Source organism: Thalassophryne amazonica, chromosome 19, assembly GCF_902500255.1.
Source record: "Thalassophryne amazonica chromosome 19, fThaAma1.1, whole genome shotgun sequence".
Classification (NCBI taxonomy): Eukaryota; Metazoa; Chordata; class Actinopteri; order Batrachoidiformes; family Batrachoididae; genus Thalassophryne; species Thalassophryne amazonica.
Genome location: NC_047121.1, coordinates 62,798,466 through 62,817,759, shown reverse-complemented (window position 1 = coordinate 62,817,759; position 19,294 = coordinate 62,798,466). Strand labels below are relative to the sequence as shown.

General features: G+C 43.9%; 1 protein-coding gene across 1 annotated transcript in view; it reads right to left on the bottom strand.

Moving 5' to 3' along the window:
- Positions 1 to 1,809: 1,809 nt before the first annotated feature.
- LOC117531944 (signal-induced proliferation-associated 1-like protein 1) overlaps positions 1,810 to 19,294 on the bottom strand; it is a 128,188-nt gene continuing 110,703 nt past the window's right edge. Inside the window, 18 exon segments of the mRNA XM_034195131.1 lie at positions 1,810 to 2,066; positions 6,063 to 6,141; positions 6,502 to 6,619; positions 6,858 to 7,007; positions 7,220 to 7,421; positions 7,513 to 7,675; positions 12,288 to 12,512; positions 13,152 to 13,534; positions 13,988 to 14,070; positions 14,152 to 14,306; positions 14,406 to 14,555; positions 14,640 to 14,891; positions 16,143 to 16,417; positions 18,379 to 18,526; positions 18,528 to 18,567; positions 18,570 to 18,719; positions 18,722 to 18,914; positions 18,916 to 18,955. Of these exon segments, the coding sequence (XP_034051022.1) occupies positions 1,923 to 2,066; positions 6,063 to 6,141; positions 6,502 to 6,619; positions 6,858 to 7,007; positions 7,220 to 7,421; positions 7,513 to 7,675; positions 12,288 to 12,512; positions 13,152 to 13,534; positions 13,988 to 14,070; positions 14,152 to 14,306; positions 14,406 to 14,555; positions 14,640 to 14,891; positions 16,143 to 16,417; positions 18,379 to 18,526; positions 18,528 to 18,567; positions 18,570 to 18,719; positions 18,722 to 18,914; positions 18,916 to 18,955 (2,950 nt within the window). The 3' untranslated portion in view covers positions 1,810 to 1,922.

Below are 19,294 nucleotides of genomic sequence, written 5' to 3'. Positions count from 1 at the left end.
CAATCCGGGTGGGTCAAGTGGATTATATAAAGGCGGAGGTGGGAAAATACTTTTATTCTCTATTTACAGGAAAATCTGAATAAGTGACACTGAAGTGTGTCAACATCTGTCTTTATGGCACCCATATTTAGACTATATACAACCCTGGCAAAATTATGGAATCACCGGCCTCAGAGGATGTTCATTCAGTTGTTTAATTTTGTAGAAAAAAAGCAGATCACAGACATGACACAAAACTAAAGTAATTTCAAATGGCAACTTTCTGGCTTTAAGAAACACTATAAGAAATCAAGAAAAAAAGATTGTGGCAGTCAGTAACGGTTACTTTTTTAGACCAAGCAGAGGAAAAAAATATGGAATCACTCAATTCTGAGGAAAAAATTATGGAATCACCCTGTAAATTTTCATCCCCCAAATTAACACCTGCATCAAATCAGATCTGCTCATTAACATTGACCCTATGTGTCTTTTTGCAAGGAATGTTTTTGCAGTTTTTGCTCTATGGCAAGATGCATTATCATCTTGAGAAATGATTTCATCATCCCCAAACATCCTTTCAATTGTCCAAAATATCAACATAAACTTGTGCATTTATTGATGATGTAATGACAGCCATCTCCCCAGTGCCTTTACCTGACATGCAGCCCCCATATCATCAATGACTGTGGAAATTTACATGTCTCTTCAGGCAGTCATCTTTAAAATCTCATTGGAAAGGCACCAAAACAAAAGTTCCAGCATCATCACCTTGCCCAATGCAGATTCGAGATTCATCACTGAATATGACTTTCATCCAGTCATCCACAGTCCACAATGCTTTTCCTGACTGTGAACAACCACATCTTTTGCAACATTGCGTGATGATTTACTCTCTTTTAAGAGTTTGATAATCCTCTCCTTTGTTTCAATTGACATCTCTCATGTTGGAGCCATGATTCATGTCAGTCCATTTGGGTGCAACAGCTCTCCAAGGTGTGTTCACTCCTTTTTAGATGCAGACTAACGAGCAGATCTGATATGATGCAGGTGTTAGTTTTGGGGATGAAAATTACAGGGTGTTCCATAAGTTTTTCCTCAGAATTGAGTGTTCCATAATTTTTTCCTCTGCTTGGTCTAAAAAATTAACTGTTACTGACTGCCACAATCTTTTTTTCTTGATTTCTTATAGTGTTTCTTAAAGCCAGAAAGTTGCCATTTGAAATGACTTTAGTTTTGTGTCATGTCTGTGATCTGCTTTTTTTCTACAAATTAAACAACTGAATGAACATCCTCCGAGGCCGGTGATTCCATAATTTTTGCCAGGGGTTGTGTGTATATATATATATATATCTATATATATATATATATATATATACACACACAGACTATTTACCAGCTCTGTAACCAGTAGTCCTTACAAGGTTTACTTTTGATAATCATCCAGAAATCAAAGGTTTGATACATTTTGTACAATCTCTCGCACAGACGACACAGACAGGCACTTGACTGTACAGTGTTTCCAGCGTGTGCTCGCCCACAGACTCTGTGCACATCTACAAACCCACAGGACAAAGTTTAGTGGTTTTTTTTAACTTTGGGTTTTTAAGGACAACAGCTTTGATGCACGCTCACGGAATCTGTTTACAACTCTTACACAGGATTGTTTTTTTAATTAAATAATGTTGGAAAGGTTACTTCGAGGTGCTGATTGGGGACTTTACGTCACGTCTCCACCATGCAGAGACAAACACTCAGCCACAACGAAGGAACACATGCTAATGCTCGTTCCTCCAACAGTCAGTCACTCGTTGAAGACGGCAGTTACATCAATGGTGTGTAAAACGGCCAAAATGAAAACCGCTCATGTTGCGAGTTCTCACGAGCACGTCTTAGCGGACCCTGAAGGCCACGTTGTAGCCGTCGATGGTCAGTCAGTAGCTCCGTCAGTTCATGTCAATGGTGTTGAAGACCCACTCGGTGAACTTCTTGAGCTTAGCGGAGGCGCTGTAGGATTCCTCCAGGAGGCGCTGGTTGTCCTCTCGTAGGCTCTGGATCTGCGCCTGCAGAGACACCTTGGCATCCTTCTCCTGGTGGAGACAAAGATGCACACGTTGAAGTAGCATGCTACCAGATCACTGATCCATGTACTCCCTTCTAATTACTAAAGGTTTTGTTATGATAACTCTACTTAGGTTCCAATTCAGGAGTCTGTTTTTGTTGCTCTTCTGTTTGTAAAGAAACTCTTGTGCCATCTGTAAAAACCTTGTAACTGTTAGAATGGCCTAAGCAGTGGGTCACCCCTCTGGGTCTAGTCTGCTCAAGGTTTCTTCCTCATTATCACCAGAGGGAGCCTTAAGGCAGCTTTGTTGTGATTTGGCACTCTACAAATAAAAAATGTTGATGGCTGTCAACATCCCTGACCGATGAAGAAATCAACACATTTCTGCAAGTTATAGTTGTTGTCAACCGCAAAAGAAAAGGCACGTGAGAACGCTATCTGTTTCAAAGCAGCTGAAAAAAATGATCAAAGTACAGTAGTGTTCAGAATAATAGTAGTGGTATGTGACTAAAAAGATTAATCCAGGTTTTGAGTATATTTCTTATTGTTACATGGGAAACAAGGTACCAGTAGATTCAGTAGATTTTCACAAATCCAACAAGACCAAGCATTCATGATATGCACACTCTTAAGGCTATGAAATTGGGCTATTAGTAAAAAAGTAGAAAAGGGGGTGTTCACAATAATAGTAGTGTGGCATTCAGTCAGTGAGTTCGTCAATTTTGTGGAAAAAAACAGGTGTGAATCAGGTGTCCCCTATTTAAGGATGAAGCCAGCACCTGCTGAACATGCTTTTCTCTTTGAAAGCCTGAGGAAAATGGGACGATCAAGACATTGCTCAGAAGAACAGCGTAGTTTGATTAAAAAGTGGAAGAAAACGGGAAAACAACCATCAAAATGGATAGAAGAATAACCAGAATGGCAAAGGCTCACCCACTGATCAGCTCCAGGATGATCAAAGACAGTCTGGAGTTACCTGTAAGTGCTGTGACAGAAGACGCCTGTGTGAAGCGAATTTATTTGCAAGAATCCCCCGCAAAGTCCTTCTGTTAAATAAAAGATGTGCAGAAGAGGTTACAATTTGCCAAAGAACACATCAACTGGCCTAAAGAGAAATGGAGGAATATTTTGTGGACTATGAGATGAAAATTGTTCTTTTTGGGTCCAAGGGCCGCAGACAGTTTGTGAGACGACCCCCAAACTCTGAATTCAAGCCACAGTTCACAGTGAAGACAGTGAAGCATGGTGGTGCAAGCATCATGATATGGGCATGTTTCTCCTACTATGGTGTTGGGCCTATATATCGCATACCAGGTATCATGGATCAGTTTGGATATGTCAAAATACTTGAAGAGGTCATATTGCCTTATGATGAAGAGGACATGCCCTTGAAATGGGTGTTTCAACAAGACAGTGACCCCAAGCACACTAGTAAACGAGCAAAATCTTGGTTCCAAACCAACAAAATTAATGCCTCGCAGATGTGAAGAAATCATGAAAACTGTGGTTATACAACTAATACTAGTTTAGTGATTCACAGGATTGCTAAAAAGCAGTTTGAACATAATAGTTTTGAGTTTGTAGTGTCAACAGCAGATGCTACTATTATTGTGAACACCCCCTTTTCTACTTTTTTTTTTTACTAATAGCCCAATTTCATAGCCTTAAGAGTGTGCATATCGTGAATGCTTGGTCTTGTTGGATTTGTGAGAATCTACTGAATCTACTGGTACCTTGTTTCCCATGTAACAATAAGAAATATACTCAAAACCTGGATTAATCTTTTAGTCACATAACACTACTATTATTTTGAACACTAGTGTAGGTCCATCTGCTAATCATCATGACAGTGTACAGCTGGTAAAATAAGCATTTAACATGTCACTATTTTTCTCAGTAAATATATTTCTAAAGGTTGACATTTTCACCAGATGTCAATAAACAACTCACATAATCATTACATGCAAAGAAAACAAAACAAATAAGTTATCTATACTATAATTGATAATTGATGCGGAAACAGAGGAACGCTCTGTTTCCGCATCACACTGCAACGGCTTATCTGATTGCTTTGTTCTGTGTTGTCTATCTAGATACTGGTGTAACATGGATTGGGGGGGGGGGGGGGGGGGGGGGGATTTTTTGCATCCCTCACATATGTATATGGCGTTCGATACCCAGCACATCCGTAATGTATTTTCCACACCTTATGGTATAATCTTTTTCCAAAATGAATAAAATTTATTTTTTTCCAAAAAAATCTTCAACAATACCCATAATAACAAGTTTTTTTGTTTTGGAAAAAAAAAAAAAAAAAAAATCACATGCACATAAGTATTCACAGCCTTTGTCACGAATCTTAAAGTTGAGCTCAGATGCATCCTGTTTCTACTGATCATCCTTGAGCTGTTTCTACAGCTTAATTGGAGTCCACCTGGTGTAAATTCAGTTGATTTGGACATGATTTGGAAAGACACACACCTGTCCACATATAAGGTCCCCACAGTTGACAGTGCATGTCAGAGTACAACCAAACATGAAGTCAAAGGAATTGTCTGTAGACATCTGAGACAGGAATTGTCTCGAGGCAACAATCTGTGGAAAAGTACAAAAACCATTTCTGCTGCTTTGAAGGTCCCAATGAACAGCGTGGCCTCCGTCATCTGTAAATGGAAGAAGTATGGATCCACCACGCCTCTTCCTAGAACTGACTGCCTGTCTGAGCGATCGGGGGAGAAGGGCCTTAGTCAGGGAGGTGATCAAGAACCCAATGGTCACTCTGTCAGAGTGACCATCTAGAAGACCCAGAATCTAGAAGAATCTAGAATCCAGACCCACCTTCTAGAAGAATGACTATCTCTGCAGCGATCCACCAATCAGGCCTGTATGGTAGAGTGGCCAGATGGAAGCCTGAGTAAAAGGCACATGGCAGCCATCTGGATTTTGCCAAAAGGAACCTGGAGGACTCACAGACCATGAGAAACAAAATTCTCTGGTCTGATGAGACAAAGATTGAACTCTTTGTTGTGAATGCCAGGCATCATGTTTGAAGGAAACCAGGCACCATCCCTACAGAGAAGCATGGTGGTGGCAGCATCATGCTGTGTGGATGTTTTTCAGCCGCAGTAACTGGGAAACTAGTCAGGATTGAGGGAAAATGAATGCAGCAATGTACAGAGACATCCTGGATGAAAACCTGCTCCAGAGCGCTCTTGATCTCAGACTGGGGTGACGGTTACGGCTCATCTTTCAACAGGACAATGACCTTAAGCACACAGCCAAGATATCAAAGAAGTGGCTTCAGGACAACTCTGTGAATGTCCTTGAGTGGCCCAGTCAGAACCCAGACCAGAATCTGATCGAACATCTCTGGAGATATCTGAAAATGGCTGTGCACCGACGCTCCCCATCCAACCTGGTGGAGCTTGAGAGGTGCTGCAAAGAGGAATGGGCAAAACTGCCCCCAAAGATAGGTGCACCAAGCTTGTGCATCATATTCAAGACATGAGGCTTTAACTGCTGCCAAAGGTACACCAACAAAGTGTTGAGCAAAGAATGTGAATATGTACAGTATATACATGTGATTTCTTAGTTTTTTATTTTTTAACAAATTTGCAAACATCTCAGAAAAACTTTTCACATTGTCATTATGGGGTGTAGTATGTAGAATTTTGACAGAGAAAAATAATTTCATCCATTTTGGAATAAGGCAGTAACACAAAAAATGTGGGAAAAAATACAGCACTGTGGATATTTCTGGATTCACTGTACTCTTGTTTAGATTGGTGGTAGGTCCTGAGTGTACCGCACCTCTTTCTCAATGACTGCTGGGATAAGCTCTAGCCACCTGTGACCCTTAACTGGAATAAACTGGTTCAGAAAATGCATTAATAATCTAGTTATTTGACTAGTTGTTGCATCTTCACTTCAGCTGTTGCAGTGGTGTCCAGCAGCCAGTTCCTTTCATGTTGCAGAAGAAGGAGCAGCGCTCACATCAATCAAAGATCTGGTGCTGAACACTCACCTTCTTCAGATCCTCCTGTAACGCCTTCACCATGGACTCCAGCTGGCTCACCTTCCCCATCAGACACTCTGGAGTTTCTCTGTAAAAGCAGACACACGCTGACAGTCACTGTTCTGACTGAGGACTGTACCAGATGGAAAAACAACTACAAGAAAAATATCTGCTCATTTGTTACCGTTATCGCAGACAAAGGGCATATATCTGCCAGAACATGTTTGTGTGACCACGCCACACATCAGCACGTCATTTGCTTAGACACCCACTAACATGATAAATAGTCCAAAGTGTGGCGTTTGAGGCGTTTGTTCAAATCCCTCATTTAGACAAGAAGAAGGCAAAAAAAAGAAAGAAGCTGTTTTTGTTTTGTAAATGTTTAAGCTCTCTTTTTCAACAAGCGGAAATTCCACCGTGAGCTAACCTATCTGTAGAGGCGTCTTACCTAGGTGAGGGTTGTCTCAGTGGGGCTGCCTGGGGCTCCGCCTGCTGTGGCCCGGTGGCGGCTTTGCTCTCAGCCATCGCACTCTCCTCCTGGGCTGCGAGGAAGACCAGCCTCTGCTCTGAAATAACAAGTTTTATGAGACCCAGTACATTTCAGCTAAGAGACGAAGATAAAGTGCCCTCTTTTGGTAAGAATGAAAATGACAGCAGGCTTCCACAGTAAAAATTAACAGCCAATCCTGAGTCTTACGATTAGGGGTTGACCCATATCGGCACATGTACCTTGGGCAGATAGACGTTTGGCATCTAACCCTGATTTATGATGACAAAAATGAAATAAAAGACACTAATGTCTACCTTCGAAGGCCTTGGCGGCGTCGACCAGGTGGGCCCAGTCCAGCGGTCCACCTGCCCCAGCGTCAGGCAGCGGCATTAGCGCCGGCTCCTGCAGCTGCTGCGTTTTGCTGCCCTGCTCCGCCGCAGAGCTCTCCGGAGCCGTCAGGTCTCCTGGGGAGGTGAAACAGAAAAATAAAGAACATCGAACAACATTTGCATAAACGCATTTTGTGCAGGAGATTCAAAGCTTTGAAGCAGTCTGTGGTTATTTTAAGATGAGTGCAACCTTCACAAAACAATCCTCCTTTTCCCACTCTTCAACAAGCAGAAAGCCCACGAGACATTGTGGATTACACAGAAAGCGCCAAATAATAAAACTTCACCCAGGGATTTGTGTGAGTGCCGTCGACTTGGCGTACGGCGAGCGGTGGGCGAGCGAGGCATGGTGGAGCAGGTGAACAGAAGGTCAGTGGGCGTGTCGCGTTCGCTGCTGCAGGAAACCTCTCGCTGGCCGCTGTAGATGCTCTCGTCTGACAACGTTCTCTGCAGGGCCCGGCGACTGGGAGGCGGACCTGGAAACGCCGGCTTTTGAGAGCAGCAAGAAGACAAAGTTAGAAATGTTTGACTTGACTACAGACCGTGTGACGTCTGTGTTACCAGCGGCGGCACACAGTACCTTCTCCTCGTCGGTGGTGGGTGGAGGGCTGTCGAGCGTGATCAGCTTCTTCAGGTCTTCTTCCAGGCTGGACTTGGCACCGTGTCGCTGGGGGGACTGGGAGCCGCGAAGATTGGCCCTGAGCTGAGGCTGACCGCCCAGCAGGCCGTCACTCTGGTGTCGTCTAGAGACAGAAACAAGTCTGATTCAAATAAACACCTAAATCAAATAATATGACATTTTTATGGAAAACCAGGAAGATAAGCAGCAGCACAAAATGTAAACAATACAAGAGGTCACGTTTTAAACGATTTAAGGTGTTTAAACTCAGATGATGTGCTTGCTTGATGGACTGCATTTATATAACGCTTTTCCCTCTGCATCAGACGCTCAAAGCGCTTTACAATAATGCCTCACATTCACCCCGATGTCAGGCTGCTGCCATACAAGGTGCCCACTACACAACTAGGGGAGCAACTAGGTGATTAAGGACCTCACCTAAGGGCCCTTAGTGATTTTACAGTCAGGCTGGGATTTTAACCGAGGATTGTCTGATCTCAAGCCCAACACTTTAACCACTAGACCAGGGGTGGCCAAGTTCGGTCCTCGAGAGCCATATTCCTGACACTCTTAGTTGTCTCCCTGCTCCAACACACCTGAATCCAATGAAAGACTCGTTAGCAGACTTAATGAGCCTTTCATTGGATTCAGGTGTGTTGGAGCAGGGAGACAACTAAGAGTGTCAGGAATGTGGCTCTCGAAGACCAAACTTGGCCACCCCTGCACTAGACCATAGGTGTCAAACTGATTCCAGAAAGGGCCAAGAGGGTGCAGGTTTTCTTTGTAGCCACCAACTCCACCAGGTGATTTCACTGATGAACTCTTCCCATCTGCTCAAAGTGATGTTCATCAGTGAAATCACGTGCTGGAGTTGGTGGCTACAAAGAAAACCTGCACCCTCTTGGCCCTTTCTGGAATCAGTTTGACACCTATGCACTAGACCAGTGATTCTCAACCGGGGTGCCGCGGCACCCTAGGGTGCCGTGATCGATCGTCAGGGGTGCCGTGGGCAATTAACAAATATCACCATTATATGTGCTGTAATAGTGTGGCAGATGGTGTAATGCTCTTTTATTCCAGTAGATGGCAGCAAAGCACGCAGTAGCGGTGAGCCGTGTGCCGACAAGGAGGCGTGATCGCCATTTTAATACCGGGCAAGTTAGTGATTTGCGTGCATAGAAGTTCACTTAGTCTCGTCAAGAAACAGGTGGAATATGCCGGAAAGCTGCGCATGTTGGCAAAGTCACAAACGGAGGAACAAGGGAGACAATATTTCCTTCCATAAGTGGTTTTAGTTATTGTTGTCACTTTGTCTGTGATATTTGGATGATAAACAGCTGTATGTCTCCTGCCGTACCTGTGTCACCCGATGACACGGATCATTAATTTCACTTATGTCTAGTTGATATTTTCCACTGCTAGACCAATGTCTAGTTAAAATTCTTGTCGTTAGTGACTAAAAATTGTTTGACAAGACTGGGGAGTTTTGTTTTTTTTTGCACCTTAAAATAATGAGATTAATGACCCGCGCTGTGCTGCCACACACACAGAGATGTGCACACACACACCGCTGACTTCATGAATGAAACTCGGTCAATAAAGGATAATTATGTAAAAATATAATATATATAAATATATTGTAATGGTTTTAGGAGCTGCTGCTGCGTTGAACAGCAGCAGCTCAGCCGAGCAGCGCAGCTTATCAGCGCAGATCCGTGTAACTTTCAACACTAATATTTGTGAATGTGTGTGTGTCAGAGTAAGTTTAATACTTTCCTGACATAATTTAATGTAATTTAATTTTACTGGCTCGATATCCAGGACAAAATGGCATTTTAACACGTATTTTGCGAGCATTTTTCTGAGTGTGTTCAGTCACGAATCTCCATTGAAAATGCATTAACATCCGGGTACTTCATCAATATTTTGCCTGGTTAGGAGACGTCATGTCGCTGTCCATGAAGGGACGTTTTCGTTTAGTGTGCAGCATTGGGATTGCGCTCTCTAGTTCTTATATACAGCTCCATGACTATAGTATACAATGTTACGTTATATCTGTACCGCACCTGTTGCTAACGCAGTAGAGACAGTCGAGTTAGTGGTGCATGACACGTGACACGTGACAGTGGTGTGCCGCAGGATTTTGTAAATATAAAAAGGGTGCCGCGGCTCAAAAAAGGTTGAAAATCACTGCACTAGACCATCACCTCTCCTCCACAACTGTTTGAAATTTTCTGTAATCCATCCGGTAGCTGAGTATAAAAAGAGCTAGCCTGCCAGTATGTAGACAGAGGTTCAAATCCCACTCATGCTACCTGTCCGTGTCCCTAGACAAGACGCTTAGGGTGCACAGTCTCAGTCCACCCAGCTGTAAATGGGTCCCAGCCTCTGCTGGGAAAGCAATCTCCATCAGAATAGCGTCCCATCCAGGGGGAATCATAGACTCTCATTCACTTGACGTTACGGAGTCCAGAGATACTGGCACAGATGGGCATGAGGGCCAATATAGGACTTATTTGTTTATTCGACATCCACCAACCATCCAGCAAGTGGCAGACACGTGATATATTACATACAGTAGTGTTCAGAATAATAGTAGTACTATGTATTAAAACATTAATCCAGGTTTTGAGTATATTTCTTATTGTTACATGGGAAACAAGGTACCAGTAGATTCAGTAGATTCTCACAAATCCAACAAGACCAAGCATTCATGATATGCACACTCTTAAGGCTATGAAATTGGGCTATTAGTAAAAAAAAAAAAAGTAGAAATGGGGGTGTTCACAATAATAGTGGCATCTGCTGTTGACACTACAAACTCAAAACTATTATGTTCAAACTGCTTTTTTAGCAATCCTGTGAATCACTAAACTAGTATTTAGTTGTATAACCACAGTTTTTCATGATTTCTTCACATCTGTGAGGCATTAATTTTGTTGGTTTGGAACCAAGATTTTGCTTGTTTACTAGTGTGCTTGGGGTCATTGTCTTGTTGAAACACCCATTTCAAGGGCATGTCCTCTTCATCATAAGGCAACATGACCTCTTCAAGTATTTTGACATATCCAAACTGATCCATGATACCTGGAATGCGATATATAGGCCCAACACCATAGTAGGAGAAACATGCCCATATCATGATGCTTGCACCACCATGCTTCACTGTCTTCACTGAACTGTGGCTTGAATTCAGAGTTTGGGGGTCGTCTCACAAACTGTCTGTAGCCTTTGGACCCAAAAAGAACAATTTTACTCTCATCAGTCCACAAAATATTCCTCCATTTCTCTTTAGGCCAGTTGATGTGTTCTTTGGCAAATTGTAACCTCTTCTGCATGTCTTTTATTTAACAGAGGGACTTTGCGGGGGATTTTTGCAAATAACTTAGCTTCACACAGGCATCTTCTAACTGTCACAGCACTTACAGGTAACTCCAGACTGTCTTTGATCAACCTAGAGCTAATCAATGGGTGAGCCTTTGCCATTCTGGTTATTCTTCTATCCATTTTGATGGTTGTTTTCCATTTTCTTCCATGCGTCTGTTTTTTTTTGTCCATTTTAAAGCATTGGAGATCATTGTAGATGAACAGCCTATACTTTTTGCACCTGCGTATAAGTTTTCCCCTCTCCAATCAACTTTTTAATCAAACTACACTGTTCTTCTGAACAATGTCTTGAACGCTTTCAAAGAGAAAAGCATGTTCAACAGGTGCTGGCTTCATCCTTAAATAGGGGACACCTGATTCACACTTGTTTGTTCCACAAAATTGACGAACTCACTGACTGAATGTCACACTACTATTATTGTGAACACCCCCTTTTCTACTTTTTTACTAATAGCCCAATTTCATAGCCTTAAGAGTGTGCATATCATGAATGCTTGGTCTTGTTGGATTTGTGAGAATCTACTGAATCTACTGGTACCTTGTTTCCCATGTAACAATAAGAAATATACTCAAAACCTGAATTAATCTTTTTAGTCACATAGCACTCCTATTATTCTAAACACTACTGTACATACATACATTTTCAGCCGGTTATCTGGGATCGGGTCACGGGGGGCAGCAGCTCCAGCAGGCGACCCCAAACTTCCCTTTTCCAGGCCACATTAACCACCTCTTCCTGGGGAATCCCAAGGCGTTCCCAGGTCAGTGTGGAGATATAACCTCTCCACCTAGTCCTGGATCTAACCTGGGGTCTCCTCCCAGCTGGACATTCCTGGCGCAGCCCAGAGGGCATCCTTACCAGATGCCCGAACCACCTCAGCTGGCTCCTTTCAACGTGAAGGAGCAGTGGCTCTACTCCAAGCTCCTCACACATGACCGAGCTTCTCACCCCGTCTGTAATGGAGACACCAGCCACCCTCCTGAGGAAATCCCTCCCTTCGTCACACGTGTCATTCTCTCTGTTAACTGCTTTGTTTGTCTGGAGTTGAATTTGTGTACGTGACACCTGGCAGTGTCCTTGCGTAGCTTAAACTTCTACTGTGTCCACAACTGCTATTCTTAGGCACACCTTTTGTTTTTACTGACTGTGAGAACGTGATCCAGACATATGAGGACAGCTGGAGACTTTTAGGAGGAAGCAGGAATATGGATGAATTTTATTTGCTCTATTTAAAACACGACACAATGTAAACGTTACAATCCAGTACTACCACATGGTGGCAGTATACTTCAGCTTTAGAGAATCTGAATGTCAACACCACCGCCAGTGGGGGTTTTTCTTATCTTACTTGCGAGTGCTGCCAAAGTCCACAGAATTGACCGTTCCTCCGGGTTTCTTCCAGCCGATCAGGTACTTGGAGGTGGCTCCTTGGCGGGGATAGAAGCTCTTAGGTCCTGTGGACTGGGAGTTCTGGGAAGTGGGCGAGGTGGAGGCTGTGGGTGCCTCCTCCTGGGGATACATGGAACTGCAGCCTCGTCCCATCGGACTTTCTGAGTGACCGGAACTGAGTGTGCTGCAGGAGGGAACACACAGGGGTGTGTTACCAGACAACAAGCACCAAAATAAGTTAATGAATAACTTGAAGGTCTCCTCGGTCACAGCGTTATCATTTAATTTGCTGCCAACATGCCAAACCTCTGAACCATTGAAGCATTACTGTATTTGTTGAATCAATGCGGTGCATTTTTGCAAACAATTAACTAAAAATGAAACAACCTCGGACACATAAGTAATTTCTCTGTCCTTGAATTTTCAAGCAGTAGATTTTTTCAGCGTGTACTCGTTCTACAAAACAAAGTATGTCTGCCGGTGCAGTTATTTCTGCCTCAGCGAAGAAAAGAGCAGGCAAAGGAAGTGGGATTTGGAAGAGGTGCAGCAGTGAGGAGCGAACACGGTGCATTTCTACCAACTTCAAGCTCTTTCTTTCCATCGTGCCAAGAGATTGAGGTGCATCATGCAAATACAAAAACCACACACAGTTCATTCTTCTTTGCCTTTGTTAATGCCTAACCGCAGAGCTGCAGACTTTTCCATCTAGGACAGTGCAGGATAAACCTGGACTACAATGAATCACTGTTGAGGTTTTTTTGTTGTTGTTTTTTAATGTATAAATTCCTCAGCTGCCTATACGCTGACACTAACAGAACAGCACCTGGAGTGAGAGCTGCTTTCAGGATGCACGGCCTTCACTGGAATCTCGCTGCCTCCAACAGGAACCAGGGAGTCTGCGGCGGGAGGCGACGTGTTGGTTGTCCTCTGGCCTCCTGCCTGGTCGTCCTGCCAGGACGGGGTTTTGTCTTTGTCCCTGAAGGCACCAATGGAGGAGTTTGTACTGCTCTGTGTGGCGGTTAAAGACGTGGCGTCGATGCCGCTGTCTGTGGAGATCCCCTGAAAGTATCCATTGAGCTCATGGTCACTCCGCAGCGCTGACCGCGAGCCAACTTCGTACCACTTCTCATCGCTGTGGGCGGAGCTGGAAGCATTGCTGGAGAGCGTGTTGCTGTTCGACTGGCTGGATGAATAAGAAGCATCCGCCTGACAATAAATAAGAAAATTAAAATCAACATGGCATCTTTCAAAGTCAGCCTCCAGGTTGTTGAGCTGCAGATATCTGAGTGTGTATCAGACTGATGTCCGGCTGCAAGTATGCCAATCGATAAAAAGGATCTTTGACCACTTTCTAGTGTTGGATAAGAACCGTTTTTATTGGTTACAGTAACACAGATGTAACAATTATGTCGGTCGTCATCTAAGCACAGCCATTTGTGATGATGTCATGGTTGTAGACGACTGTTGCAGTTACGCAAGCTGATTGGCAAAAATGTAACGACGCTGACCGATAATAACGTGCAACTTTTGCCAAACCTACATTGTATAAATATCACACTGCACCTACACTGTGTCACACTGTGTGATTCTGTGTGAAACATGGGGAATGACTCAGCGTTAAATAAATATTTTAGAGAACCTGATGCACAGAAGCATCACCTTAGTGCTCTTGTTTGGAGACACGTGGCCGCTCTGCTCTGCTGCCTGGAGTCGAGGCATCATCACCTTGGAGACCACAGGATCTGGACCAGGTACAGAAATTTCTCGTGAGGTCTGCAGAATTCAGTTCTTTGGCGTGACCGTCGTCATGAATCGGTCCTTACCGCTGCTGATTTTATCGCCCACTCTGCAGGCTGCTTCCCCCTCTTTAGCTTTGGTCCATCCAACCGTAACGATGCTTCCTGCTTTGACACCATGGACCACGTCACATGCAGGCTGCCGTCCAGAGGACATTGGGGACTGGCAGTTATTATTACACCTGGGAGAGAGAGAGATGACGAAGGAGACGGGCGTTGGTGAACAGTGCGACTCCCTCTTGGCTGCCATCCTGCGTAAGCTGCAGTGAGGTTGAACTTACCCATCAGGCCCGGACTTCTGTCTCGAGTGGTTTGAGCACACAGTGCCGCTGTCTGTGTAGGGGAGGTTGGCGGCGGAGTTTGCGTTGTGCGCTGTGCGGCCCATCACGATGGAGCAGGCGAGAGCATAGTTGTCATTCCCTGGAGAATATCTGTGAGGAGAGAACAGAAACTCAGTCCAGCTGTGACTGAGCGAGTCTGCAAGCATCACCGTGGAACTTTTGATATTGTGTCACCTTTTGGGGTTGAGGGGTCGCCCTTCGCTGGACACACTGCGGGGGAGAGCAGCGTTACGGTCTGTGAATTCTGAAGGTGGAGCCTTGATCAGTGTCCCCGCTGTACCCGCAGGCCGTGTCTGGGGACTGGATGAGGTCCGTGGCCACTTGGCGTTGTTGTTGGCGCGGAACGGGAACTTCAGTTCATACGGCATGCCCTCCTTATGGTTCTTATAGTCAACCAGAGGCATGTGGTAGATTTCTGAGCAGCCTCTGGTGGAAGGTTATACGTTCAGAAAAAGATGGAAAAAAAAACCCCAACACTATTTGTAATAAACACGTAATTCTTCTTCTAAAACTAAAGCAAGCTGTCATTTAGAGCTGCAACTGTCAATTACTTCAATGACTGAGTATTCAAACAATACAGGGCAAGTGTCGGAGTGTGCACTGGTATCACATGCTGCTGCATCTACCAGTCTGCAGAACCACCTTAAATCCTGGACAGCAACCACCCAGGCAGACACCCACAGCAATAACATTGTAAACCAATACATTTTACAGTTCATTAAATGAGAAAATCCTTGATTGGGCGCAAGGACAGATGGAAAATTCATTTTTTTTCTCTCTATGTTGATTGCTAGGATTCAAACAAACCTGTCTCCACTCTCAACCTTAACATCTGGTGTCAAAAACATGCTGAAATATGGGAATTTTACGGTGTACTAGATTGTCACTCGGACAGTTAGCTGTTCACATTATTTGTGCAAAGTGTTAACTGGTAATGGTCGGTCTCTGACTTACCAAGGGAGGATACATCAGCGTCAATTACACTTAAATATGAGTATTGTAAAACTCTATCCTTGTATGACTTTTCTATAAATGAACAGAAAGGTGTCAGAGGGACACTGCAAACCCTGCACAAGCACACTAAATGTGTTTTGCAGACTTTAGTGACATATACCACGTAATAACAAATAACTGATTGACGTACAGTTTGGATCGCCTCTCAAGCCCTATTAGTTGTGGCGATATCCTGGAAAATGCAGACATGAGAATGAGACATACTGAGAAAACCCTAAAAGCAAGCCGGGCGTCTGGGCCCCGCTGTAGGAGCTCCTGGATTTTAAGCAAAAGCAGACGCATTTTAAGCTTTATTCTGGCAGCCAAGCAAACACTTGAAAAAAGTCAGGAATACTTCACACAGACCATCCTAAAAGAATCCAGATTTCAGGAAAAATCCTGAAAATTCTCATGACTGAAAAAGTCATGAGACCATATTTTTGATGACCTTGTGTCTGAACTTTGACCAGTCTCCTCCCATTGGTAATCATCTGCAGATATTCACAGCAGATTTTCACATTTGGTGCATGTGTGCACGGTGTGCACACATGCACACAAACTATTACAATGCTCTGTGCTGTAATAAATCCTCAGAGGTTTTTTTTTTTTTTTTTAATTTCAACTTAAATTTCACAACCCTACCATCTTTGTCACACATCCACAGATCCTGCCTGTCCACTCTACCTTCTTGGCGTGGAGTCCTCGTGGGGCGGAATGATGACCACCTTGACAGTGACGGAGGTTCGGAGGAGGTCGATCATCTGCTCATGGGACAGCGACGCTACAGCCACCTTGCAAATCTCCACCAATCGGCTGCCCTGCCTGAGACCAGCTTGCCAGGCGTAGCCGTAAGGCTCCACCTCGGCCACGATGCCCTCAAAGTTGACGTGAAAGCCCAGTTGGCCCAAAGCGTTGCGGCGCAGGGTCATCTCCGTCGTTTGGCTGCCCTTCGTCAACAGCTGCAGGGCACAGAATGAGAGCAGGTACGAAAATAAAAATGTGCCACGTGTGAGACATTCAGGTAACCTTATATTATTCCATGCAAGCACATATTTTAGAAGAAAGTTCTTCTCATACGAGCACTGCACACAAGCTGAGACATGATCTGACACCAGCTGTGAACACAAAAACCCTCCATTTGAACAGTAAGAGTTACTATTATTATCCGCCCTCTTGAAGCAGAGTTCAGCTTCAACCTTTACGCTGTAACATAAATAACAAATAAATACAATGACCTATTATACCCGGTGAATGGAATCTTAACTTCTTTACCATCATCTCAACTGCACCACAAATACCACTGACCCTCACCCCACTGTGGAACCCTCACCAAATTAATATCTAACATCATTAGCATGATTTACTTTTATAGACAGCAGTAAGACAACACTAGCAAAGGATTAGCATGAGTGCATAACTTGCTAACTGCATAATTTGCATATGGATGCTAGTCTGCCCGATATAGATGGATATCTACAGTAGTGTTCAGAATAATAGTAGTGCTATGTGACTAAAAAGATGAACCCAGGTTTTGAGTATAAAAAATTAACAAAATTAATGCCTCTCAGATGTGAAGAAATCATGAAAAACTGTGGTTATACAACTAAATACTAGTTTAGTGATTCACAGGATTGCTAAAAAAGCAGTTTGAACATAATAGTTCTGAGCTTGTAGCGTCAACAGAAGATGCTACTATTATTGTGAACACCCCCCTTTTCTACTTTTTTTTTACTAATAGCCCAATTTCATAGCCTTAAGAGTGTGCATATCATGAATGCTTGGTCTTGTTGGATTTGTGAGAATCTACTGAATCTACTGGTACCTTGTTTCCCATGTAACAATAAGAAATATACTCAAAACCTGGATTAATCTTTTTAGTCACATAGCACTACTATTATTCTGAACACTACTGTATCAGCAAATGCCACATATGGACTATGTTTCTGTAGCGCATTTCCATCTGATGCAGCTGTTCAGTGCTTTACAGTGATGCTTCACATTCATCCACTCACACACCCCCATGCACTGATATCAGAATATTGCTATGAAAGGTGCTCAACTTGCACACTAGCAGTAACGTCAGGATTAAGAACCTTGCTCAAGGTGCCTTCATGATTTTCCAGGCTGATGGTTTTTCAAACTGAGGATCATCTCTAACCTCGAGATCTGGAACTAGGTCAGAACTGCTTTTGTGGGCGATATAACATGTGACACACACCCTCCAATTATTACTCAAACTGCAGTTTGTTCTTTGTTATCACACTGAAATTAACCAGACCATCAGATCTGGAAGCATACACTGGTGGAGTGCATCGCATGGACAACCAGCCCATCCCTAACTCTTGGAAGTAACTATCTGTCTGCTGCAGATGGGTAAAAGGTGGGTGTCCCTTTGGGCTTGTGCAGCTGCTGGAGTCCTCAACTCTGAAGAATGATAGCTCATGCCCAGAAAAAGGAACAACATAGCCACAATCCTCCTCCCCACTCCTCAAGACTGACTAATGAACCGCACGTTTGGCACAAAGTCATTCCAGTCATTGGTACCCAAGAATCCTCCAAAGAGAACCGGTACCAAAGACATCTAGTCAACACCTTAGGTCTCTGGTCAGCATCTTAGTCACTCAACCACACATTAAGACCCTAAAGACTTATGCTCATCACCAAAACACATCTGTCCAGTCACCTCGTGACAAACGCCCTAAATCTGCACTTCTACTGCTGCCTTAATTTGTTCTTATACATTAAAAACCCAGATATTGACACTATGTAGCTGTAATTTTAGTGTTTTATCTATTTCAGACTCATCATTCAATCGACTCCAACAAATGTTCTCAGCCCAAGAAATCTGAGAAACGCTGCAAAACCTGGCCAGAATATTAACAACAAGAGATAAACCACCCGTGAACGTGACGTTACTCACCTCCCAGTCTTTTCACAACCTCTCCAAAGTCTTCTGTGTTGTATTGATGGAACGCAGTGACACACTTTCACCGTGCTCATAGTAGATCTTCATTGAGGCGGGGCTCCCTGTCGACAAACCAATCACATCACGGGTGGCACAATTAACACGCGGCCTTCATCTCCTGATCCAGTAGGATGATGAAGTCGTGGAAACAGCCAATAGGCACTCGCGCTCAGCACCGGCCACCTGGTCCTCCGCATGAACCTGCCAGGTAACCGCCCCCCAGGCTTCGAAGCTCCACCCCACTGTACGGACGAGTCTTTCTCGTCGTTTATGTGCCAGAGAGATGAAGGGGAACTTCCAGCTGGTTCTACTGTAGTATTGGTGACGTGACGCTCCGCTAAGTCACGCAGGTACTCCTGCCGTGTGCGAGTTGCCATAGCACCAAACTTATCAGACTTGTGCGCAGCGTTCTCTGCGTTAATGATTTTGGCCAAGAGGAAGTCCCTAAAGACTGTAGACTTCGGGAAGGTGACGCCTTTGGGGATTGGTGGGACCGAAGGAGGGAACGTCCTGGGAACGAGTGACAGCCACACTGCAAGGGAAGGAAAGAGAGGGGTTAAAGGTCACTGCTACAGTGCGCAAATAACAAGAGCAGGAAAAAACTGCAGATACTCAATACCACTGCTCTGTTCTAGATTTTTAAGAAAGCATGCGTGAAATCAGCCTGGCGCTCGTTGAATTCAACCACATCCTCACTACGAATTTTGTTTTTGTTTGTTTTATTAAACATGCCTAAAGTTCGACCACATTGTCTACGTGCATGGAGATTATGCCAGGTCCATATCAGTTTCTACTGTGTTCCTACTACATTGCCACAGGTTTTAACTGTGTCCACCCAGTATGTGGCTATTATTTATATTTAGAAAGGCCG